A 23,980-nucleotide genomic window follows, 5' to 3' on the forward strand; every position below is an offset into this window, starting at 1 on the left:
AGTTATACCTAATGGTTTTAAGTCAGAAATGCTCATCCTACAGGTTGTTTTGGTCAGTAGTGTTTTGGTTAGTAAATGTTCCCAGGTAAGGCACGGAGTCAGCAAAACAGCAGCTGAGCATGTAAGAGCTCCAGACAGACTGTTAAACACTGTTGAGCAGGGTGTTTGTTGTGACCAACGTGCACTGGACAAAATCCAGCTAATGGCAGCACTAGTGCTGACAGAGCTGCAGCCAGAGTGCATTTCCTATGGGAACGAGCTGCAGTTGAGGGAAAAGGCAAGGGGTGGGGTTGAGGAAAGTTCAGGTATTTAGAGAGAGGGGGGAGGTAGTGAAAACTTTATTAGGGTTAAGTAACTCAGGCAACATTGCCCCTATCCCCTTCACTCATTAAGTGCTAATCAGATAAACTCAGCATACCATAGCTAAACGGATTGCTGCTACAAAAGAAAACAATGAAAAGCGAACAAGCTAATCCAGCATCTTGCAGTATTTCCCTGTCTGTGCGTGACAAGAAAGAGGGCCTTAGTTTAAACTAGTTCAAAGAAAAACTTCTACTTACAGCTAAAATCTCTTGGGAGGGAAATCCCAATGAAATTTTCACTGAATTAAAAATAAGCTAACCTACTAACTTTAAATACCCATTATTTTTCCAAAGAAAAAAATAAAAATGTCTTTCATAACTTTATTGGTTTTTTAAAATTTGGTTTGGTTTTTTTAATTTTATACTTTTGAAGTGGACTAGACAGCCAATTGATAAAAAGTAATTATTTAATTTTTGAAATTCTATGGCATTTTGGATATTCATTTTATTTCTAAACAAATCCCCCAAACAAAACAAAAAATATGTCCTTTCTTTCCTGAGAAGAATTTTTAGACATTTTAAATAATTTTCAAAGATTTTAAAACACCAGGCAAACTTTTATTTTCAATGGTGCAAAGGGTAATGTTAATCATTGAATGGTCTATATTGTCAGGGACCTTAAGGATTGAGTTCAACTGTCCTGCCATAGGACAGTTGAACACCTCTTCCACTAGATCAGGTTGCTCAAAGCCCCATCCAGCCTGGCCTTGAACATCTCCAGGGATGCCCATTCTCTGAGCAATCTGTTCCAGCGCCTCACCACTCTGATGGTGAAGAAAATTACCAAAGAAAAAGAGGCAGGGAGTAACTAGAAACGCTTCCATCTGGTTCTTTGCCGTTCTTTCTACATCCCTGGCGCTCCGTGGTCACCTGCCCCATCTCGTGGTGACAGGGGGAATACTGAAAAGATGAACATACAACAACGTGCAAATGCCTAATGACATGGGTAAAAAGCCCATCTGTTAGAAGTGCAAGCGATAGTGCTTCTCTGCACAGCCACTACCTCCCTCACACCCTCTGAATATCAGAGTACTGCTTACAGAACTTTCATGGACAAAAATAAAGAGGAAATCGTATCAGCAAAGAGCTGCCAGGAATGACTTCTTTGCTGAGCTGATGTTACTCCTGGGCAATGTAAAAAAACAGCCCCAGACACATTAATCCAAATAAACACAACCATAATTGCCTCATCAAAACCAACACACAGTTGGTATAAAAAAATGTAATTCCCAGATGAAAGAAAAATTACTGAATACAGTGTAGCAGCATATGATTAATCCCCATAATTAAACCTTTGTTGAGCATAAACACAATCAAACTCAGTATACAGGTCACCACCATGTTCCTCCATTAGAAATGATGTCCTCAAACCCAAGCTTGCAAGAAACTCTTGCTGACAGAGATGGATGCCAAATACCTATGTACCCATCATGCAGAAGGTCCTGATCAAAGAGAATTAACATTTTCCCTTCTGGTGCTACATGTGTATTACAGGAAAAACTGTAAGGGGCATATCTTACCAATTGCCAAAAAAAGAGAAGCAGGTTGATCCAATGATTTTATCAAGCCAATTTGAATTCTAATACCAAAAATGATACCTACACTTAAGACTTTGTCATCCACAGCTTAATCCACATGAGACAGATTTACAGAAAAGATTTTGAAGTCTCAAATGAAGATTAAGCCACACTAGGGCATTTAAATATAGCATTATTTATCTTTTCCCTGATAAAATTCACATGGCCAAAACCAGAAATAACATGCACCTTTCCAGACTTGTTCCTTCCTCTCCTATATACCCAAATCTAAAAAAAACCTTTTATGCCACAGACTTTGGAAATGTGTGGGTACAGGTCACATTTAGAAATCTAGATCTCCATTTTAGCATCTCAGTATCAATAGGAAAGGAAAACATCAATTTTTTAAATTGTATCCGACAAGACTTTGCAAATGGGAGGAGAATTTGCGATATTTATCACCACCAAAGTTTAATTCATGTGTTTCATAACTGTTTTTCACTCCCTCCTCCTTATCTGAGAAATATTTAACATGTAAAGTAGTGTGAGCAAAGGCTAATGCGTGGGCAGCACACAAGAGGCCCAGTGAAAAGAAAGTTCATTTCCACTCCAGTTCTAAATGTGTTCTTGCATCTCCCCACCTCGGCATGGATCAGTTCTGTGCATGCCATCTTATATTTTGGCCCCCAACTCCCTCACTCACCAGTTTCACCCACTTATATATTCCGACGGTCTCTGCAATGTAGTGAGATCCACAGGATTTCCTTCTGATATTATTTCAATGAGATACCAATTTCTAAGTAGGGGAGATTTTGCAACTGAAATTACTGATTATGATCCCTGTTGCATTGCCCTGCCTGAGATCCCAGTTTTGCATACGTCATATTGTATCACTTTGCTACCAAGATATTTAATCTACAAAAATCCATCTGACACAAAGTTTCCATGGAAAGGTAAAGTATTGGTTTGTATTGGTATATGATCATCCCCATGTGGATATGGAAGCAGTGCCTGAGAATGTCTAAGATTGCCAACACACCAAGTAAGATGTGCCAAGGTGCAAAGTGAAGTGTTTAGGTGATTTTTTGTTTGCAGAGATTTTTTTGTTAATGGAAATTTCATTTCCCTGGGAATATAACTGAGTCTACACTGTAGAAATTGGCAGAAATACACTTTTCATATTAAAAATTCACCAGAGCATTGAAGCTGAGCTCCAGGGAAACATCAGACGTAGCACACACTTGTGTAGGTAACGCTTGCAAAAACATGAGAAACAAACCCCTACTTTGGTTTAAAAAACCTCAAAGGTAAGGACATTAAGAATTCTGGGTTTATTTATTGCAACACATGTAGTATATCAAATCAAGGGAAAATGCTGCTGTTAATGTGTATTCACAGAAGTTCACCAGTAGAACATGTGGATGCCATGTTCAGCATTCCTTAGGCTGTGAAACCCACAACTGTGTTAAATTCCTGTTTCCAAAAATTTAACTTTTATTTTTATAACAGACAGTTGTTACAGATGGAAATACAATCTTGAAGAAATTAGCAGGATAGTCTTCAGAAGTGTAGAAACAGAGTGAAACAACAGAGAGACAGTAACACAACAATTCTCCTTGACAGAAATGTAATAGGCATCATTAGGTTGTCAGAATTATTTCCTCTGTGATCATTCTGGCAAAAAAACTTGTAGTAAACAGATCTTTTCACATGTCAAACCTTCCTCCTTTGCACTTGCATGAGTACGCTGCAGTGTTTCACTGATCCACTTACTTCAGTACAATCTACAGCTTTTGAGAAATGGCTTCTGAATTTGAAATTTTCAATTATTTAAAAAAAAACCCAATTATGTAATTCAAAGATTATTGACTAAGATTACACACAATTAGGAACAAATATTGCTGTAAAATTTCTTTGGTCTTTCCATGAATCAAATACAGGGCAAACAACTACCAGCTGGAAACCTTGTATTTCTGTACAAACTACCAACTCCTGAAAAATCTGACTGCATCATAGAAACAGATGCTTGTCACTTGCAAGTTATCTGCCTCATCTAAGTTTAAATAAGGGACAATTAAGGGCAGCAGGTAACAACCATTTCATTAGAAAGAGCTGAGGATTTAATTTTAAAAGTTCTTGGTAACTGTGACCATATCCTACAATATATGCCAAAATTTTGAAGTTTTGTTTCACTGGAAAATTATTTTTACGCCATTACACCTTACAAACCTGAAAAATTATCTGTTAGAATTCTATAACTAAGATGGAATGTTCACTTTCTTTGTGGGAAGTTTGTGTAAAATCACCAAAATGCCCAAATGACAGTAATTATTCATGTGCATGATGGAACCAACCTATACTACTCTTCTGTAGCATTGCCTGCCAGTGAGAGACCATCCCTAAGCTCTGGAACTCACTTCCATGGAAAACCCAGGGTTTGTGAGAATATCTGTGCTTCTTATGAACACTCATACACATGACAGAGAAAACCCTTGGGGGGAGGTGTGTTCAGAAAGGGTCTTCACTTACAGCTACTGGGTTTTCACTTGCTAACTTCACTTGCACCTAAATGAGAGGTGCTGTATGACTCCCACAAACAGGTGAGTTCTAGACAGTAACACAAACTCAAGAGCAGCACCAACTTTGTTTGTGGCAAACAAACCAAAGCTCAATGCAAAGAATGACCTTTTTAAGTAATTGTCCTGAAAATCTGCCATGACAGTAACCTTTTTGTTCTTTGCAAAGCCTGTAACAAGTTCTCCTCAAAAAAAAGGAAGTGTGGGGATCTGCGCAACAGCAGAGAAACCTTCCGGACCTCTTCTCCAAACTCATGAAGTGAAACCAGCAACAAACCTCACAGAAATACAAAAATTCACTGGTTTTGCAGAAGAATTTAAAAGTGACTGTTTAGTTTTAAATAAAAGCACTGTTCTTATGCATCTACATTTTATTTTCTGTAACTGTAAAGTTGTAAAGCAGCGCAACTATAAAGCAACTGCAGCACCAAATTGTTCACACAGCACTTCTAATTAAAGTCTGGGTGATAAAGATGCTCCATGATCCAAGATGAGCTGCAAGGATTCACAGCTGTCCTTTGGGAATCACTGGCCGACAAAATGAATTTGTTTGAGGCTTGGAAAAAATAAGAGGACCTGCAACGGCTGATGATAACTTTTGCATGTGAGTTCCTCCACCACTTGAAAAATTGACACTGCCTGAACACAGCCACAAATCACTTAGAATATTTACTCTGTCTTTCTTTAGGGTGTTCATACAAATAATAAAGCTATGCTTTTCCTTTCCAGTGTTGTCATTTACTTCAGTTATTTAGAGGTCAACATTCAAAAAGTCTGAAGGTTTTTGATCTCATTGGCAACTATGAGATTAAGTATTATCACATGTTTTCAAAAATCTGGATTCAGATATAAAAATTATTTGCAGCTGCAATTCATTACCAAAACCAACTGACTACTTCAAGATCTTTTGCTTTCTTTGTTCTGCATATGTTTCCTCAAATTTAATTTGAGGCTCAATACTGTTAGTACTCTAATCAGTTAGCTGAACAGTTGGAGTGTTGATCATTTTATCATACAATTTTACAGAAAAATATAGGTGATATCACTAAGAGGATATATGGCATCTTTTTGTTCTTAACTGAAGTAAATATCAAAAGTAAGACAATACAGCTGAACTCTAAGCCTATATTAGCAAGTTTGCTCATGGAACCATTCCACTAAATTCCACTGGGGGACACAAAAAATGTGTTCTGTCTTGCAGATACCTTACAGCAGTTCCACAACAAGAAAAATACCTGCTCTGGAAAAGGGATGTTTTTGCTTGCATAATACTGTCTACACTAGGACAATTATGTGTGTCCAGGTGTCACAAGAACTTGTTTATTTGGTAAATAGAGCTTTCAAGCAGCAGGGATAAGCTTCCAAAAGAAACTTCCAAACAGGTCCATAGACCTAACCACTGCATGACAGGCACAGTGCACATTTTTAATTAAAAAAAAAGAAATCTTTAAGAAATGCCTTTTTCTAATATTTCTAAATATTAGAAAAAGTTCTACAGAAGATTTAGTAAGAGACAATATTCAACAGCACAACTGCAAATGACCCTTTAGTCATAGCAGGGAATATTTTTAGATCAATTCAGCTCCAGTGAGGAATTCTCAACTACCTTAAAACCCAAAAGAAATTTACTCTAGAAATGAAAATAAGAGTATATCTCTAAGCTAGGGATATTGGTAAGACAATAAGAAGAGGTTTCTATAAATACACCAGAAGGAAAAAAAAAAAAAAAAAACAGAAATGAAAGTGCAGAACAATTAGCAATGAGGCAAAAGATGAAACCAATGAGGCTGAATTCAATTTATTCCTCACTTATATCCCCCCTGCTCCACAAGGGTTAACTGTAAGTAGAGAGCAAGGTACAGGACCAGGAAAAGAATAGGCTGTCATTTAATCCTCACTCACTTAGTAAGCCATAATATATTAAACAGTTTAAGAGAACACTAGAAATAATGTATGAGTGGACAACATAGATAGCAGCTACACCAAACATGAGTGAAAACCTCAGTTGTGCTGATTGGAAATATCAAACCCCCTCAGAAATTAGTAAGAAATTGACAAAACCTTTCTAAAACTTTCTTCAGTCAAGGTCAGAAAACCAGCTTGGTCATCAATAGGTGATAAAGACTGACATAGCCTTACATGCAACAAACAGATGGGCTCATCTTACATAGGCTAGGATTATTTACCTCATACAGCTTTAGAAAACGTTATGTTGGCAGTGAGATGAAAAGGAAGGATTTTGGTCTGAGACAGCATTGCTTTCACACTGACCTTGCACTCATGCTGACCTTCTCATTTGTGTATCTAATCTCCTATTACAGCCAGCAGAGACCCTGTTCAATTCACAGGATCCCTGCCTGGACACAGGTGCCTGCTGCCACTGGAGATGTCCTAGGGTTTCTCACCATTTCTGTATGATAGCCTGGAAGTGTAGAGATCCCAAAGGTCCTGCGTGATATCTGTCATGCCATACAAATACCCTGGCACATAAAATGGCACATGCTGCCTTTCAACTCTCCATCCCCCATAAGTGCAGGAGCAGGCCCTTGCCCACAAGCAGGCACATATGACAGAGACAGAACATCCAGCTGTCCATCTGGAGCTGGGTTACTGCCCTTCAGCTCTGATCCTGACCACCCACTAGCGATCTTTTTGTATAAATATTTGTTCTGGGTTTTTTTAATGTTGTTTTCTCTCTTATAAATATTCTTATTAACTATGGATTTTGTATTACTTTCACATATCATTTATTCATAACTTAATTGTATTGCATCATTACCTGGTTATACACAGTCTTTCCTATTTATAACCTCAGGTATAATTCTGTTTGTGTACAACTTTGAGAGCACATTTTTTTAGAGGGAAGATTCCCTGAAGTCTTATTTCTTGTTCACAGGGATTAACATGTGAAATAATGTTTAGATAAACTGGAAAAATTTGCATTAGACCAGATTTGAACAATATAGATCTGACACAGAGCTGACTACAGAAGTCTTGTAAGTAATGCAGAAAGCCTCAACAGCAAGCAAAAAGGCAAACATAGCTGCTATCAGGGAGAAGGAGAAGTGTTACAGGCAAACCAGCCTAACCTGAAAACAATACAGGATAAATTACTCTGGAAGTGCATAAGCATACAAAACAGTTAACACCAGATTTTTGTGAAAAAACATGATAAAAGAAGAATTCTGGCAAAATAAAAAAGCCTGGGTAAGAGGAATACAACAAATGAGATACACCTTGTTTATGTGGCCTTTGACTTTGTCCTACCTGATGTTCCTCAAAACATAACCATGGAAATATTTAGATTAAATCACCTGTAGAGATGGTTGCAGAACCAGGTTCATGTGAACCTGAGCATGACTATAGGTGTCACTCAAACTTTAGTGCTGGATCCATTATCTTCCAGTAATTTCATTAATTAAGTTAATGATTTTAAAAAGTCTATACAACAAAAACCACTTTTGAAATAAAATGTTAATCCATGAGGGGTGCATTTAGAAACTTAAATGGCTTCAAAACTCAGAAATGGTAAGAAATAAACACGAAATCAATTAAATGTGTGTAAAATACTTTATAAAGAATAAAATAGAACAAAACAATTTTCAAAAATAAGTTACAAAACAAGTCCAACTGGTTAAGTAGCAGCACAGTACAAAAATACCTACTAGGACCACAGAATGACCAACTATTGTTATGCAAAACAAAAAGATACCAATGTTCCTCTGGAGCAGGAAGTCCATTCTGCCCAGTATTTAGAGCCTCAGTTTCATTGGCACAACCATTACACTTACATCACACTTTAAAAATCATGCACTAAGTCAGAAATATGTCAGAAAATAAAGACAAGCAGATAATATATTCAGATAAAAATGACAGTGAACTATTTTAATATATAATGTCTATCGATACCTCTAGAAAGACATCAGTTGAACAATAATTGATAAAAAACCTCATGTTCACTTGCAACCCAGATAGATGAAGGATGAAAACTGCAAACCATATAGAAATCCATTGCCTGTTACAAGAAGCAGTAGCTTAAAGAATGTAAGATTTTCCTCTTAAACCTCTCAATCAGCTTTCTGAGCTAACTTCTGGAACACATCTCCTTACACTCATAATTCTTCCCCTGCTAGATGTTCCTGCCAGGACAGGATCTCACATGTGAAGTCCAGCAGACCACCTACATCTCCCTGCGCAATATGTAAGGGTTTATCAGCATAGTTTCTGCCAGTGAAGCTGTATTTATACTAGAATATTTTGTCAGTCTTGTGGGCTGAGGAGGAAGGGAGAGGCAGGATTCGTACTTGAATGTGATTTTGTGGTTGTTTATACACAAAGTTCTAGCTGAAAGGGGTACACCAGCATTACCCTCAGGAAGTGGTCATGACTGTGGTGAAGCAAAGAGCAGAAATGGCTTTAAATTGGTTTCAGAAAGAGAGAAAGCAAGACAGAGAATTAACTGCTTAAATGACAATGTCTGTGTCTAATCAAGTATCTAAACCTGAGATAGCTGACATGTGCTCCCTTTGTTGGCAATGGAGATGCTGTCAACTGAGCCCCAGGAGAAATTCATCTCACCCTCATGCAAGACTAAATGAGCAAAATTGACTCCAGTGAACTGCATTCCAGAAGTGGCTGCTTTCTTTAGATTGTGAAAGGAGCCTGGGGTAAAAGTATTTGTTTTAGATGCGCAGAAGTTTGGTGAAATCCCATCCCACAAGTGCAAAGAAAATTAATGAAGAATGCAGAAACCAAAATGGAAAGGAAAAGCTAATAATATTAGAAAAGAAATCAGGAGTGCAGTAAAATTTACTAATAAAATACTAAGGTGAGGAACTATCAGCTAGAACTCAGCAGAATTATCTTTTACCTGATAATGTTGATTTGATAAAAAATATTTACATTTGCAGAGTTTGTTAGTTCTGGCAAGGTCTACAAAACTAAACTAAGAGTCAAGCTTGGAGAAAAACTGTATGATAAAACAAAAATTGAGAAGTTAATTCAAATTTCCATAGTCCTCTATGTCTGTTTTTAATTATCACAATTTAGACTATTACAAGAAAAGGAAAGGACAAAATTCAAGGTCAAATGACATTATTTTGTGAATTATTGAATGGGAAGGTAAATGGAAAACTACGGCTTCTCTGAGAAACAAAATAGCAGCTTAAGCAAATACTCTTATGTACATTTCTTGGTACTTATTGAAGTATGGTTATTGAGTTGTTTCACATGCTATAGTAAATGCTTCACAGAATATTTCAATGTAATTCTTAGCAACAACTGATGATAGTTGAATTTCATAAAACTATGAAAAAATAGTAATGACTAATTTATGAAACTGATGTCAGACTGGAGTTTTTTTCCTTGAATTTAATAAATGTACACAACTTTGTAAAAACTTTCTCAAACTTACCACTGGTGACTCTCAGCACTCCCAGCATCCAGCTGAATAGCCTGTTCAGCTTTAATCTTTCCTGTAAATGGAGCACCATATATTAAAGGATTTATAGTACTCTTCCACGTTTTAGGTGATGCCCAAGAACAAAGCAATCTGATTTACTCCAGCAGCAAAGAAATTGCTTCCTGTTCTTAGAAACATTTAGATGAACAACATAACATCCTGGCTTTACTTCATTTACATAGTCATACACATACATATAAGTATATATCAACTATACATGCAGTTTTAGTATTTTCCTTTAAAATCCAGTTCAGATGCAGTTAAATCAGGGAAGGATTGGACGAGACTGTCAAAGGAGGCTGTCATGTCTGTAAGACTGAAGAGCCTTAAAAGCAGGTCAGACAAGCATCTGTCAGAAGAACCAGCAAAGCCGTTTCAATGCCTTGGGTACAGGAATAAACCAGTTGAAGTTTCTTTCTAGCACAAAGCCTTCCCTTAAGTTCCACTTTTAACTGAATAAAGATGACAGTAGGTGATTTGATCAACCCACGCCCCCAGTAAGAAGTTCAGTTGAGATGCTTGCTGTTTGCAGAGTCTCAGCTGCAACCAATTAAACTGCACTGACATTTCTGTATTGTAAGTTAACTTCATAAAAACAAAGAATAGCATACACAGTCCTCCTACCCAGTGGAATGAAAAATAACCATGAAACTACTGCCAGCTCTCCTGCAGTCTCAAGCCCTCTGCAGCACTTCCAAAAACTGAGATGAAAAGGTTGCCGCCACCCCCACTTCATGAGAATGAGCCAAACTAGGCTGGTTACTCAACACCTAAGACTCACTTTCATTCCATCATTCTTTATCTCTCCCTGGTTTTTGCTATCATTCATCAGCTGTGGTTACATGCAGTTACAGAATCACAGAATCTGCTGAGTTGGAAAGGACTGACAAAGATCATTGAATCCAGTTCCTGGCTTGCACAGGACCACCCCAAAGAGTCACACTATGTGCCTGACAACATTGTCCAAATTCTTCTTGAACTCTGTCAGGCTGGTGCTGTGACCACTTTCCTGGGGAGTCTCTTCCATTGCTCAGTCACACTCCGGTGAATAACCTTTTCCTAATATCCAATTTAAACCGCCCCTAACACGACTTCAATCCATTCCCTTGGGTCCTGTCACTGGCACCACCAAGATCAGTCTGCCCCTCCTCTTCCCCTCACAAGGAAGTTGTAGCTGCAATGAGGTCCCCTCAGTCTTCTCTTCTTCAAGCTGAACAGACCAAGTGACCTCAGCTGCTCCTCATGTGGCTTCCCAACAAGGCCCTTCACCATCCTCATGATGCTCCTTTGAATGCCCCCCAATAGTTCAATGTCTTTTTTACATTGTGTCACCCAAAACTGCACCCCAGCTCAGAGCAGAGCAGGACAATCCCCTCCCTTGCCCAGATGTTGATGCTGTGCCTGATGCCCCCAGGACAGGGTTGGCCCTCCTGGCTGCCAGGGCACTGCTGGCTCAGGTTCGACTTGCCAGGGACCAGGATTCATGGTGCTGCTCTCCAGCATCTCATTGCCCAGCCTGTCCACACATCCAGGGTTGTCCCATCCCAGGTGCAGAATCCAGCACTTTCCTTTGTTGAACTTCATACAGTTGGTGGTTGCCCAGCTCTGTGACTTGTTGAGGTCTCTCTGCAGGTTCTCTCTGCCCTCAAGGGACTCAACAGCTCCTCCCAGTTCTGTATCCTCTGTGAACTCACTCTGTATCCCTTCCTTGCCTGTGTCCAAGTCCTTTATGAAGATGTTGAAGAGCACAGGGCCAAGAATGGAGCCCAGTGGAACCCTTCTAGTGACAGGTCCCCAGTCTGATGTCACCCCATTCACTGTAACCCTTTGTGCCTGACCTGTGAACCACATTATCCCATGATGTGTTTAACCAGCTGTGGGCGGGACATTTTGTCCAGAAAGATCCTGTGAGAGACAGTATCCAAAGCTTTACTGATATTCAAAAATATTGTATCAACTGGTTTCCCTTGATCAGCTAGGTGGGGCACTTTGTTATAAAAGGAAATCATGTTTTATTAGCAGGACCTTCCTCTCATGAAGCTGTGCTGGCTGTGACCAGATGGATTGTCCTCCAGATGATTTTCTATACCTCCCAGAATAATATTCTCCATAACTTTACCAGGCACTGAAGTAAGACTGACAGACCTGTAGTTGCCAGGGTCTTCCTTCCTACCCTTTTTGAAAATCAGGACAATGTCAGCCAGCTTCCAGTCAGCTGGACCTCTCCAGATTGCCAAGACTGCCCCAAAATCACCAGAAGAGGTTTTGAGATGACACCAACTAGTTCTTTGAGGATTGTTGGATGAATCCCATCAGGCCCCATGGATTTTTAGGAAGCCAGATGAAGCAGCAGATCCTACACAATTTCCAGGTTGACTGGGAATTGATAATTCTTGCAGCCATGGTACTCCAGCTCAAGGCACTGATAACCCCTTGCTCCATCATCCGTGTTAAAGACAGAGGCAAAGAATACATTAAACATCTGTGCCTTGTCCATGTCTCCCTTTGTGAGGTGACCACCCTCATCCTGTAATGAGCTAATGTTATTTTTACACTGCCTATTGCCATTAATACATTTGAAAAAAACTCTTTATTGTCCCCCACAGTCCTGGCCAGCTTCAAGTCCAGTCACTGGTAAAAGCAAAGGATCCTGCAACAGAATTTACTGTTTTCATTTACTTTGTGTCATAATCCTCACTGCACTGTAGGATTTATGTACAAAGCCAAGTCTCTACTAAAGCAAAGACAGTATCAATTAAGTTGCTAAGACAGTGCAAGTCTTCAGGAGTATTTAGATGACAAAAGGCTTGAAAAAGGAAGGACCTTGAACAAACTGAGGTTGACCGTGGAATATGTTACAACAGCGTGAAGGCATCACACTGCCTTTAAGGATGACAAAGGACAGCTGAAACTGCTTTGTCAGTGACACTGTCGCTGCCAACACAACAAAAAGTCAATGAGAGGTGTCACAAAAGACAAAAAAACCCAAACTTGGGTTACACTTACAAAACCTGATTTGGTGCAGCAAGGAAGGGGCAATGGAGAGACAAAAGAAAGAGAGAAATACTCTGAGATAAAGGCAAAAAAGATTATTTTAAAAACAGTGCCTTGACTGGAGGAGAGTGGCACAGTATAGAGATGTAGGTTTTAATGTAATAAAAAGAAGACCCAAAATAAAAGGGGAAACAAACTGTTCCTCTAGCCAACATCCATCCAGACAGTGAAAAAAAGGGCAATGATTTTAAAAGCAATCAAAAAAAAAGGTGCTATGATGAAGAAAATTAAAATCTTGTAGAGATTAAATTGTTAAACAAGACACATGGGGAGAGATGTCTGGAAGCAACATCAATTGTCAACACACCGCTTCTGTTTCTGGTCAACAGTTCCTCCAGATTCACAGAGTTTCATCCCCACCATCACCACAAAAGAGACTGCTGATATGCAGGAGTGCTCCTTGACCACAGGAAAGCAGAAAAACAAACCTTGACCCAGCCTCATTTATTTATTCCTCTTGCTTTCCCAAAGATGTAATTAAGAAACTGTGCTAACAACATCTGGGAGTTTCCACATTCTGTATCCATCTGTTTCTCAACAAAATACAGGATTTTAAGGCAATCTGCAGAGACAACAGCCTCCAATCATGACCCATTATACTTCTCTGCCACTGATTTTGGATCTCATTGAGGAAAGAATGAACTGAAGTTACAAACTGTGGTGGTTTACTGCACAAAGCATGATCATTACAGTACAAATGCAAATTTGGATTGCAAATTCCTTATATTGAAAAACTTAACCAAAGTTCAAAGCATGTTTCACTACATTCATATGGCACTCTTCATAAACATTTTTCCTCTTACCATCAGTTACATATTTCCTCTTCTCCTCAGCATCAGTAGTCATCTCAAACAGATCTCCATAAGCACGTGCAAGCCTCCAAAGAAAGTCCACACAGTCTTTGTACTGGAAGTAGACGACAGCTACATAATTAAACTGATCAGAATGTGATTTAAACAGTTTACGTTCACAATGTTTAAAATTAATAACATGCTTAAAGCAAGTATTCAGAAGATGGCATAATTTTTTGTTAATTTTCCATCCTTCTACATGCTACTTTTAGTTCATGTGAGAACCAATTGACCAATCTTCCATGGACAAAAGAGAATACAGCTTTTGGAAACACCTGAGACTGTCTAAAAAGTTATTTTATAAATCAGTTTAAACTTCTTTTAATGTAAACATTTACAAGGTAATTCAGCAAAGCACAACAAATTCCTGAACAAAGTATATGTATTTTCTTCAGGGAAGCCATAAGCACCACACTCACTCACAATATCTCATTTACCTTCCTTGGTATTCCAATACTCAGATGAAAATACAGTCAGAACTAATGCTTGCCAAACCAGAATAAAATGGTAAAATGAATTCAGCACTGCACATGAAACCATCTTTAAATTTTATCTGGAGTTACATATGGGCCCAATAAAGCCAAAGGAAAAATTCACATGGATGGTATTAGAAAGGTATGAGCAGACTAGATGCTCACAGTTTGAGAACAGTAGGTCTGGTTACTACTTACTTCTACAGGATTTTCTCACACAGACAATTCCAAAACCAGTAGAAGTAAGTATAATTTATATTGAAAAAAGCCCATGATTTTTCTTTGTTTTATGGAAGAATTCCTATGTCAAACAAAGCCTCAAAGTTATTGAATTGGAATGGGATACAAAATAGTAGAAATTCTATGTCCACACAACATGAATATTAACACCACTTTGAAATACTACTTTTTGACTGTATTTTAAAAATATGCTTGAAATTTCATAGTCCACTTCTAAGTGCATTTTAAAGCTTGTATTTAGTTCTCAAAAGCAGTGTAAAGTATAAGTTAATAGCAACACAATATTAAGTTTACCCATAATACCTTGTCATCTTTCTCAGTCAGCAGTCTGAAGCCCTCCTTTTTATCATCCTCTGAACCCTTGTGCAAGTTGTCCACCTGCTGTAAAAAATTAAGTAAGTCTTCATCTTCTTCTGATTTCAGCAAGTCATCAGGTGATTTCATACATCTCTTTTCTTCCTCAGAGTCTCCTTCAGAATCAGTATGAGCGGTAAGGTAACTAAAATCACAGAAAATAACAACCATTTTTTTCTTAAGAGAAAAAAAAAGGGCATTGTTAAATTAAAAAGCAAAAATTTCAGAGTACAGTTTATCCCAGTTGTCCAACTTTAAAGGATTTTTTATTAATATCAAGCTTATTGTTATTATTACAAAACCTTTATCTTCAAAGGGATAGCACAGTCATATTCCAAACATAACAGGTAAGTAATTATACTGCTGCCTAATACTCCATTAAAAAAATGCAGATACATATTAGAAACACATGTAGCCTTGTGTTTCAAATGCAGAACACTTGAAATCATTAATGTGTTTTAAGACATGCTCAGTAACCCTGAATAGGCCTCTTCAACTCTTTACCTCAATTTCCCTATTTTTTGAACAAAGAATGAGCTTACTAACCAAAATATAAGTGCTATAACAATAATTTATACAGTATTTTCTTAGCACTTTTAAGATCTAAATACAAGCCAATAAAAATAACACCATCATTATAAATTCCTTATTTCTTCTGAGCATTCTGAAGTTTAGAGTATCTGAACTTCAGAAAAGAGCTTATATTGATTCATGATGCTTAGTGCACAAGTACTCAGCACAAGGCAGTCAAGGGCAAAGAAATATTTACAAAAGCATAAATATCACACAGAGATAAGCAGGTGGCCTTACTGTCCAAAGTGCTGAGAATACATTAGGGTATTCTGATTTCAAAGAGGAGCAGTTGATGGCACTGTTTTTTAAAAAGCAGCCTTTTATTTATGTACTAAAAATGGACAGAGAAGCCTCATCTTCTGCATTTCCACTTTTGAAAATACTGTTCTGGGGAGAAGTAACAATGTAAACCTATCAGCTGCCAGGTTCAAAGATCTTCTAAATGGTTACTTTGAGTACAAATAGCATGGAATGTACTACACACATTAAGTAACTGAATAATCGAAATAGACCATGACAGTTGGAATATAAAAAAATCTATTTCTTTTATCAGAAATATAACTAGGACAGAATGTTAGCAGTCAAAATGAAGGTTATTAATCATGGCTTTCAAATATTCTGTTTTCAATATGTTGCTTTCAGAACAGATGAGTGTATCAGAGCAGATACACTTCCAGCCTGTAAATGAACAAGTACAAATGCTTATGAAGCTACAGAAGTGCCAGATGTGGCATGACAGTTTTGCTGCAAAATTAACACAATGACACCAGAAAGAGGAGTCAAAAATACCTTTGCATAAAACAATATATACACAGACCATGTGTACATGTTCAAACTGAAAAACTTCATTGAGCAGAACAGAGATGGAAAACTTCATATGTTTCTACAGATTTGTTTTACATAATCGTGATGATGCTGAAGTTGATGACATCCTATGCTGTGTCTTGCAGAGACTATATTCAGTCATTGAACATTTATTTTCATTTTCTGAAGCATGCTTAAAACACAGCATATCGTTCTTTCATAGTTATTTTGAAGTGGGCACAGATATATATCGTGGCTGCATTTTTAAGAGCCCAAACTTAATCAAATGTATAAGGGAGTTCCCGGGGAATGGGACAATCTTTTAGCTCCAATACAAAACTCTATGATGTGAAGTATGCTTGGAAAGTATCTTTCCTCACATGACTTAGATGCTCCATTCCCCCTAATTAAAAGATAAATGCACTGAGGATCTGGGCAATTCCCAACCTAAAATAAGGTCACTAGATAATATGAAAGAGCAACAACTAAGCAGTAAAGACAATATCCTTAGTTACAGGAATTTGGGCACTGCATCAAATGCTACCTAATCAGGTAGATATGAAAGCGAGGGACCAGTGTTTGGAAGTCAGAGTTGGTGTTGTATTCTTTACCTCTGCTGCATAAACATCTGCTAAAATCTCTATGATCACTACTGTTCCTGTGTTAGATAACAGATAAAAATGATTATTAGAAAATGCTATTCTCCCAGCAAAAATATAATAGCCAGATGACAAATACAAGGTTGGGCTGACGCCCAAGCCCATCGGGCTGTCTGTCAGTCCAAACAAGCCCAGCAGAGATTTCCAGCAGCATTACATCAAATGTCATGACAAAACACCAAATTGAGGCCAAACATCAAATTCACACGACATCAGGTAAGTCATATATTTATTGGGAGACTCATAGAAAAAGTGTGAAGTAGGTCACTATCTAAAAGACCATGTGAACCCATAAGGAGTTAATTACAAAACAGCAGAGACAGCAGGGTCATGCCTTACCTATTCCCTCTCATCTCCACTGTACTTGCAAATTCTCTCTTACCTCATCTATTTACCTGCTTTATGAACCCTGAATGTATTTAAATGTGGAACAGACCCTCTTAAACATTGAATAGAATGTCATAAATTTCAATTTACTTGTTGGGCAATATCTGCCTTCAACAAAGCAGCTAACAGTCTTATACCGATGCATTCTAAAGCACTGAAATAACAAACAGAAGTGGAGATTCTTCTTAACACAGTTTAAAAACTCCAGGGCTTTAAGGACTGATAACACTACTCCAAAAAGGAAATAAACAGAAAACAAGGAATAGTCATTATTGTTCGTTTTACAAATATTCCATACAACAGAAATCTGCAATTTTAGGTGGTATTTTCCTGCAAGAGGTTTTATCAGGTGATAAAAAGAAAAGTGATTTACAAGTGATAAACACATTGATCAATATTTGAAAAAAATGGAAAAAATGTCCAGAGTCAGTGCCAACTTGTTTTCACCTTTATTACCAATAGATTTAAATAAAAGAGAAAAACAGTGATAAGAATGTGAGGAGCAACGATCAACCAACAGGACTCAGTTGTATCACAATGGACTGTTCAAAGTTCAAAGAACAAATGGAAACTGTGCTGGAGACTCACCCCACCATGGCTAAGCAATAAATCCCAGCACCTAGTACCAGATTAAAACAAGCTACATGGTATGAAACACCCCTGTGGTATGAACACAGTTGGGTTGTTCAAAAACTGTGTTGGGGTGTCTGTAAATTGGCAGACACTGGGCCTAACCAGGTATCATTTGTTCACAACACTTCAGCTTTTAGACAGATCAAATATCATCTCTCATCTCCCTGCCAACTTCTAAGAAAAACACAAGCTGATACAAACACCCTCTCATCTGCTCTGGCTAATTCCACAGAAAGGTGATTTTATGTCACAGATGGATCTGGATCAAATTTGCACTGTATGATTCAGCAAAGTGCACATCCATCAGTAATGATAAGTGGCTTTCAAGGAAAGGTTTGGCAAACTGGATTCTTAAGCCAACTGAAGGTTGCATTTCAAATAAATGAACAGCAAAATAAATTAGAAAATGCTAAGTGAAATGATACTCAGAAGCAGGCAAGGGAAATTTCTTTTCCTGTTGACTAAACTATTTCAAGGAAAAATTATAAATAGAGCATCTGTCAGAAAATAATTTACTGCAGTGAATCTGTCTGATGCCAAATGCAATTTGAAGAGCTTGGATGCTGGGCCAGCTGAAGACGGGTTCCAAAATGACACTGATGTTCAGAGTTCATCACTGCCATATCAGGGAGGAAACAGCTTGAAAATCACAAAGAGGAGAATTCGGTGACACGTTCCATTCCAGGTGACCATCTAGGCACAATTTATTGTATTTGTAAATAACTGAGTGCTTGTTACACATTCTCAAATGTTAAACATCGAAGTTTTCACTAGGACATTATTGGAACTGAAACAAACTTAAAAAAAATAGAATACAGAGAAGCATAGATTAGAAACCAAAGACTCTTTACCATTTAATGTCTCATCCATTCAGGGCACCTTCCATTCTGACTGTCATTATGTAAAAATATAGCTCATTTATTAAAACACATGTGACATTTCTCCACTTACAGAAATACGTAATTTTTGAAAGGCAAAACAGAAAACTTCTCTTCCCAAGGTGTTGAATACCAACAGTGATATTGAGAATATGCCCAGAGCAGATCAAAGCAGTGAGAGTCTTATCAGAGACTGTCAGCTCCCTATATTTAATGAAAAAAACTAGGGTAGTACTAAAAGCTTTTCTGGAAGAAGTTTACAAACCTGAAACCAATGTAGTCATCCAGCACAAATCCATAAAACTCTTCAGATTAGTTTATCTGTCAATTCCCAGTGTCTACCCATTTGTCAATTAAAAACAGAAGTGATTAATTCAAGCAAAATCCTATCTTCTAGATCATGAAATTACTGCTGAGGCAGTGAAACACAATGCACTTTAGATGGGAGTATAGAAAGGTGAAAAAATGTTTTATCACTAACAAAGAGCAAATTTTTTTTTTCCTGTAGTGCCAAAACAAGCACCTGAATGCACTATTGTGTGTGGAATTAGCCACAGAAGAGTATAAAACAGTGCACATGGTGCAATGCCTACAGCATATGAAGCAGTGATGTAGAGTAACTGCAAAAAACTCATGTATTGCTATTGACCCTCCAGACCATACACCAGTCATTAAAGTCACAGAAAACTTCAGAAAAAGCTATATATTGCAACTCTACACATTAGGATTTACAATCTATTTGCAAAAGGAAGCAAAAAAATACTATTTACTTAAAGAAAATCAAATTATCTCAAATTTAGAGAAGATATGAAAAACAAACATATCAAGTCCAATGTGTTAATAGGAAAAAAGCCCACCTCTTTCCATAAGGGATTGAAAAACAGCATTGGGAAAGAACATAGCCAAATGATTAATGCTAACTATAACCTTGAATTATCTTCCTTGTTTCTGACTGTACACAAATACTTGTCAGAGAAGGCCTCTCTTAAGGACACACTCAATGCTCTTGCACACTATAATCACTTGTATTGGAGCACCACATCAGCTTCTTCGTCACACGGAAGAACCTGAACACACAAGTTTCCTTGGCTTGTTTTCAAACAGCAACACATCACTCCTGATCAGGAAACAGGATTTTCTCAAATGCTACCTGTGGAATAACCCCTGCATTGCATCTGTGGACCTGGTAATTTGTAAACTGGTCCCTTTGCCTTATCTGCAGCTCTGAATATTTTATTCATAACATGAAGGCCTATGCAAACCAACCAATGGATGAAATAATCTAAGAAACTAAGAGAACCAAGATGTTTCCACACCAGACGAAGGAGGACTGTCATTGAATACTTATGCTAACCCTGAATACTTAAAATAAAGAACTGGTTCATAATAGAACTGACAAGTCTTAAAATATGGTATCAAAATATAAGACTTGTGAACTCTGTGGGCTGGGATGTAACATAGAAAGAAAGTCTGCTCACAGTAACTGAAAACGAATGTGGAGAAACTGTTAAATATAGAATTCCATTAATATGCAGCATGTTAGCTGTCTCCAGAATATTACAGTTAGTTAAAATACTTTAAAGAGAAAAGGTGATATAAGATGGGCAATTAACAGACATAATGCTGCCTACACGGGCGTGTAAGACATGCTGAGAAGTAGCTCAAAAAACTCAGTTGCTATAAACATAGTATTAGTAAATTGCATGTAAGTATCTAATCTGATTATACCAAAACAAAGTTGTAATTACAGGAGATTAATGTCAAGACAAAAATATAGTGCCTCTCCTGGAACACATCATTCCCCAGCATGTTCCTCAACTCATGAGAATAAAAGACCCCATTAACTATAACGTGACTACAAGATGTGATCAAAACTAGGAACTTTCTACCTGAGTCAGCATCCTAAATTCCTCATGGTCACTTTTTGAGCCACCAAAAAGTGTATACAACAGCTCATACACATAAACATTGCCACTTGTACAGAGGTGCTGCTCAGATGTAGCTTCCACAGTATGCAATGCCTCTAGGCAGAACTCAGTAATAACTAATCTGTGAGGCTGATAAAAAACAATTATCAGGAAAAGCACGTGAGCATACACGTCTGAACAAACTCTGTCGAAGACACTTTGCACTAGAAGAACTTTTAAAATTACACCATTATTCTGAACTTTGCCTCTCATTGCACAGCTATGTAGCAATACTGCATCAGTGTTACCAAACACACTCTTAAAAAGAATCTGTATTATGCTTGGCATTAAGCCAACTTCAGCCATAGTGCAGATTTCAGATGATCACTAAGAGTCTTCTCTGATCTAAAAACTGTTCATCTGAATGTTTGTAATTATTTTTCCAGAAGTATAAAATCTATACTTTTAAAGGGCTCCTTACAAACTTTTTAAGGGCTCCTGTTTACAGTTTCATATAGGTAATGATGCAACTTGCACTGCATGTGTACAGTAGAGTATACAAATTAACTCACCCTCCTTCACTTTCTGCCTCTTCAGAGCTGGTAGTTTCTCTTGCACTAGAAGTTGTCTCTGCTTTTCTTCGCCTTGCTGCTCTGTGTGATGGGCTAACTCTCTGAACGTCACCCTTTCCTTGAAGCTCATTTCGAACAAGCTCTTCAAGTTTTGGAATAGCTTCTTTCAGAAATTCCACCTCTCTCTTCAGTTCGTCCACGCTTAGTAGCAGGTCATTCAATTTTTCTAGTATTTGCAGTTGCCTTCCATGTAAAACCATTACTGCTGCTTGCTCATTAGGAGCCTCATTTGGCAAGCCCACTGAATTAACTCTGTTACCTATATCCTGGAACGCACGAATACGCACAGCTGCACCAGGCTTTCGGATCTTGCGGTAGCAAACCAACACCAGGCTTAATCCAGCGGTCCCTGCCATTATGCCCAGTATTAGTCCTTTATTTTCGAAGGGAGACATTTCTGCACGTTCCTAGAATTGTGAGACAACAATAACAGTTTAAGATGTTTCTCCCTGCTCTACACAAGCGACTTGCTCCGCTCTGAAATCACGAAAACATAAAGCAGGAAGAACTGCAGACACAAAGTTACACTTTTTGCAGATTCCGCAATACGAGGCGGCAAAAACAAGACCAAAGTGGGTTTGGGGATGTGAGGGGCTCCGGCACATGGGCAGGACCGCAGCCTTCACTCTTAACCGTCCCGGCATCCTGGGATTTGTTTCTTTTAATGCGAGAAACTCATATAATCGGATTTTCCGCCACCGCAGAGAGGCGGAAACCCAGCTGTCAGGCCGGAGCGCCGCCCGGAGGGGCGTCACGCCGGTCCCCCAGCCCCACCGCGCCGAGGGCTGCCGGAGCCCCGCGCTCGCCTCCTGCCCACCCCGCAGCCGCCCCAGCCCCGGGCCCAGCCGCCCCGGCAGCGCCGGCCCCGAGCCCAGCGCCGCCCCCGGTACGTACGTACGGCCGGGCCGGGCCGAGCCGAGCCGGGAGCAGCAGCGAGTCCGGCCCAGGAGCCCGCAGCTCTCCCGCCGCGGCACAGGGGGCGGCGATACCCGGATCGAGGGGGCCGGGCCTGGGCCGCACCGCCGGCCGGGCCGCCCGGGTGACGCGCGCTGCCCGGGGGAGGAGGGATTCCCACAGCGCTGGGAATCCCGGCGCGCCGTGCTGCTGCGGGACTCCGGCTGCACCTGCCACGGACATGGCTCGAAACACGCCGTTCTAGAGCAAATGTACCTGTTCGTGTGTCTGTCCTCAGTCTGGTGGCCCCTCGATTTCACCGATTTGACTTTTTGCTACTTCTAGGCTACAGAGAAATTGTGTTTCCACTGCATTGGTGGAGACCTGAAGCTGCAAAATCACGGAGAAACCCCGCCCAGTTGCCAGGAAGACGGGCAGTCCTGGCATAAAAGCTTCATTGCAATTTAAGCCATCTAAGGACCCTAAGGTGATTTCACCGAAGTCCATTATAGATTGCCCAAAGTCTGGAGGAATTTACCACAGCACCATAGAATGGTTTGGGGTGGAAGGGAACCTTAAAGGCCATCTAGTTCCAGTTCCCCTGCCATGGGCAGGGACACTTCCCACTAGAACAGGTTGCTCCAAGCCCCATCCAACTTGGCCATAAACAGTTCCAGGGTTGGGTATCCACAGCTTCCCTGGGCAACCTGTCCCAGTGCCTCACCACCCTCACAGTAAAGCGTTTTTTACTAGTGTCTAATCTAAAGCTATTGTCTTTCAATCTGAACCCACTTCCCCTTGTCCTGTCACTCCATGCTCTTGTAAATGGTATTGCCCCATCTTTCCTCTAAGTTCCTTTCGGGTCCCAGGCCACAATTAGGTCACAACAAAGTCTTCTCTTTTCCAGGTTGAACAATCCCAGTTCTCTCAGCATTTTTCACAGGAGAGGTGCTCCATCCCTCTGATTAACCTGGTTTTCCTCATCTGGACTCATCCCAACAGATGTGTCCTGTGTTGGCGACCCCAGAGCTGGATGCAGCAATGGAGGTGGAATCTCACCAGAGCAGAGTAGAGGGATTTATCAGAGTGTGGGAGGTATTGCTCCTGTGCCCCATCTGAGATCACTTTTACTGGTGACTCTCACAAGACTCTCCTCTGCCCTTTATGACAAAATGATCTGGCTCTTGTTTCTCGCTTGGGATGGAAGAAGGATCACCACAGACAACCTGCTCTGACCATTTGTCTTCCTGAAGGCTTGTGGAGAGCCTGTGCACAACATCCTGTCAAAATTTACAAGCATAAAACTCGTGTTGTTCTGTGTGAGGGCTTGAGGAAACCATAATGGAAATCACTGTGTCTGTGCAATGGAAGAAGCTCTTCAGCAGCTGAAATTGTCCTCACCCATATCAATCAGAAACAAAGGAACACAATTCTTAAAAAACATAATAATTGCCTTTAAAAAGTGAGCAGAGTGCTGTTCAAAACAAAAAAAAAAGTGCCTCAAACAGGTACCAAGAACTCAAGAATTTTCAGTCTTAGTACAAATTAGCAATTGTAAATCAGTCTAATGTCTATTTATCATCAAATAATTTAGTTTAAACCAAATACAGCTCTAAAATAATTCTTCATTAAGATCCTGAGGATGAAATTACCCTTATGAGACCAAGCTACAATCTGAGACAAAGGTAGAAATTTGTTAGAATGAAGAAATGAATACTGTTTTAG

General features: G+C 39.1%; 1 protein-coding gene across 3 annotated transcripts in view; it reads right to left on the reverse strand.

The window, feature by feature from the left end:
• RMDN2 (regulator of microtubule dynamics 2) overlaps nucleotides 1-22,382 on the reverse strand; it is an 88,230-nt gene extending 65,848 nt beyond the window's left edge. For all 3 annotated transcript variants that reach the window (XM_041476947.1, XM_041476946.1, XM_041476945.1), the window contains exons 1-5: nucleotides 22,256-22,382; nucleotides 21,302-21,768; nucleotides 14,838-15,033; nucleotides 13,774-13,876; nucleotides 9,869-9,929 (exon numbers count right to left, since the gene is read on the reverse strand). In XM_041476947.1, coding sequence (XP_041332881.1) covers nucleotides 9,869-9,929; nucleotides 13,774-13,876; nucleotides 14,838-15,033; nucleotides 21,302-21,756 — 815 coding nt within the window. In that variant the 5' untranslated portion in view covers nucleotides 21,757-21,768; nucleotides 22,256-22,382. The remainder of the gene's footprint in view (nucleotides 1-9,868; nucleotides 9,930-13,773; nucleotides 13,877-14,837; nucleotides 15,034-21,301; nucleotides 21,769-22,255) is intronic.
• Between the last annotated feature and the right edge of the window lie 1,598 nt (nucleotides 22,383-23,980).

This window comes from Pyrgilauda ruficollis, unplaced genomic scaffold, assembly GCF_017590135.1.
Source record: "Pyrgilauda ruficollis isolate IOZ18807 unplaced genomic scaffold, ASM1759013v1 scaffold4, whole genome shotgun sequence".
Lineage (NCBI taxonomy): Eukaryota > Metazoa > Chordata > Aves > Passeriformes > Passeridae > Pyrgilauda > Pyrgilauda ruficollis.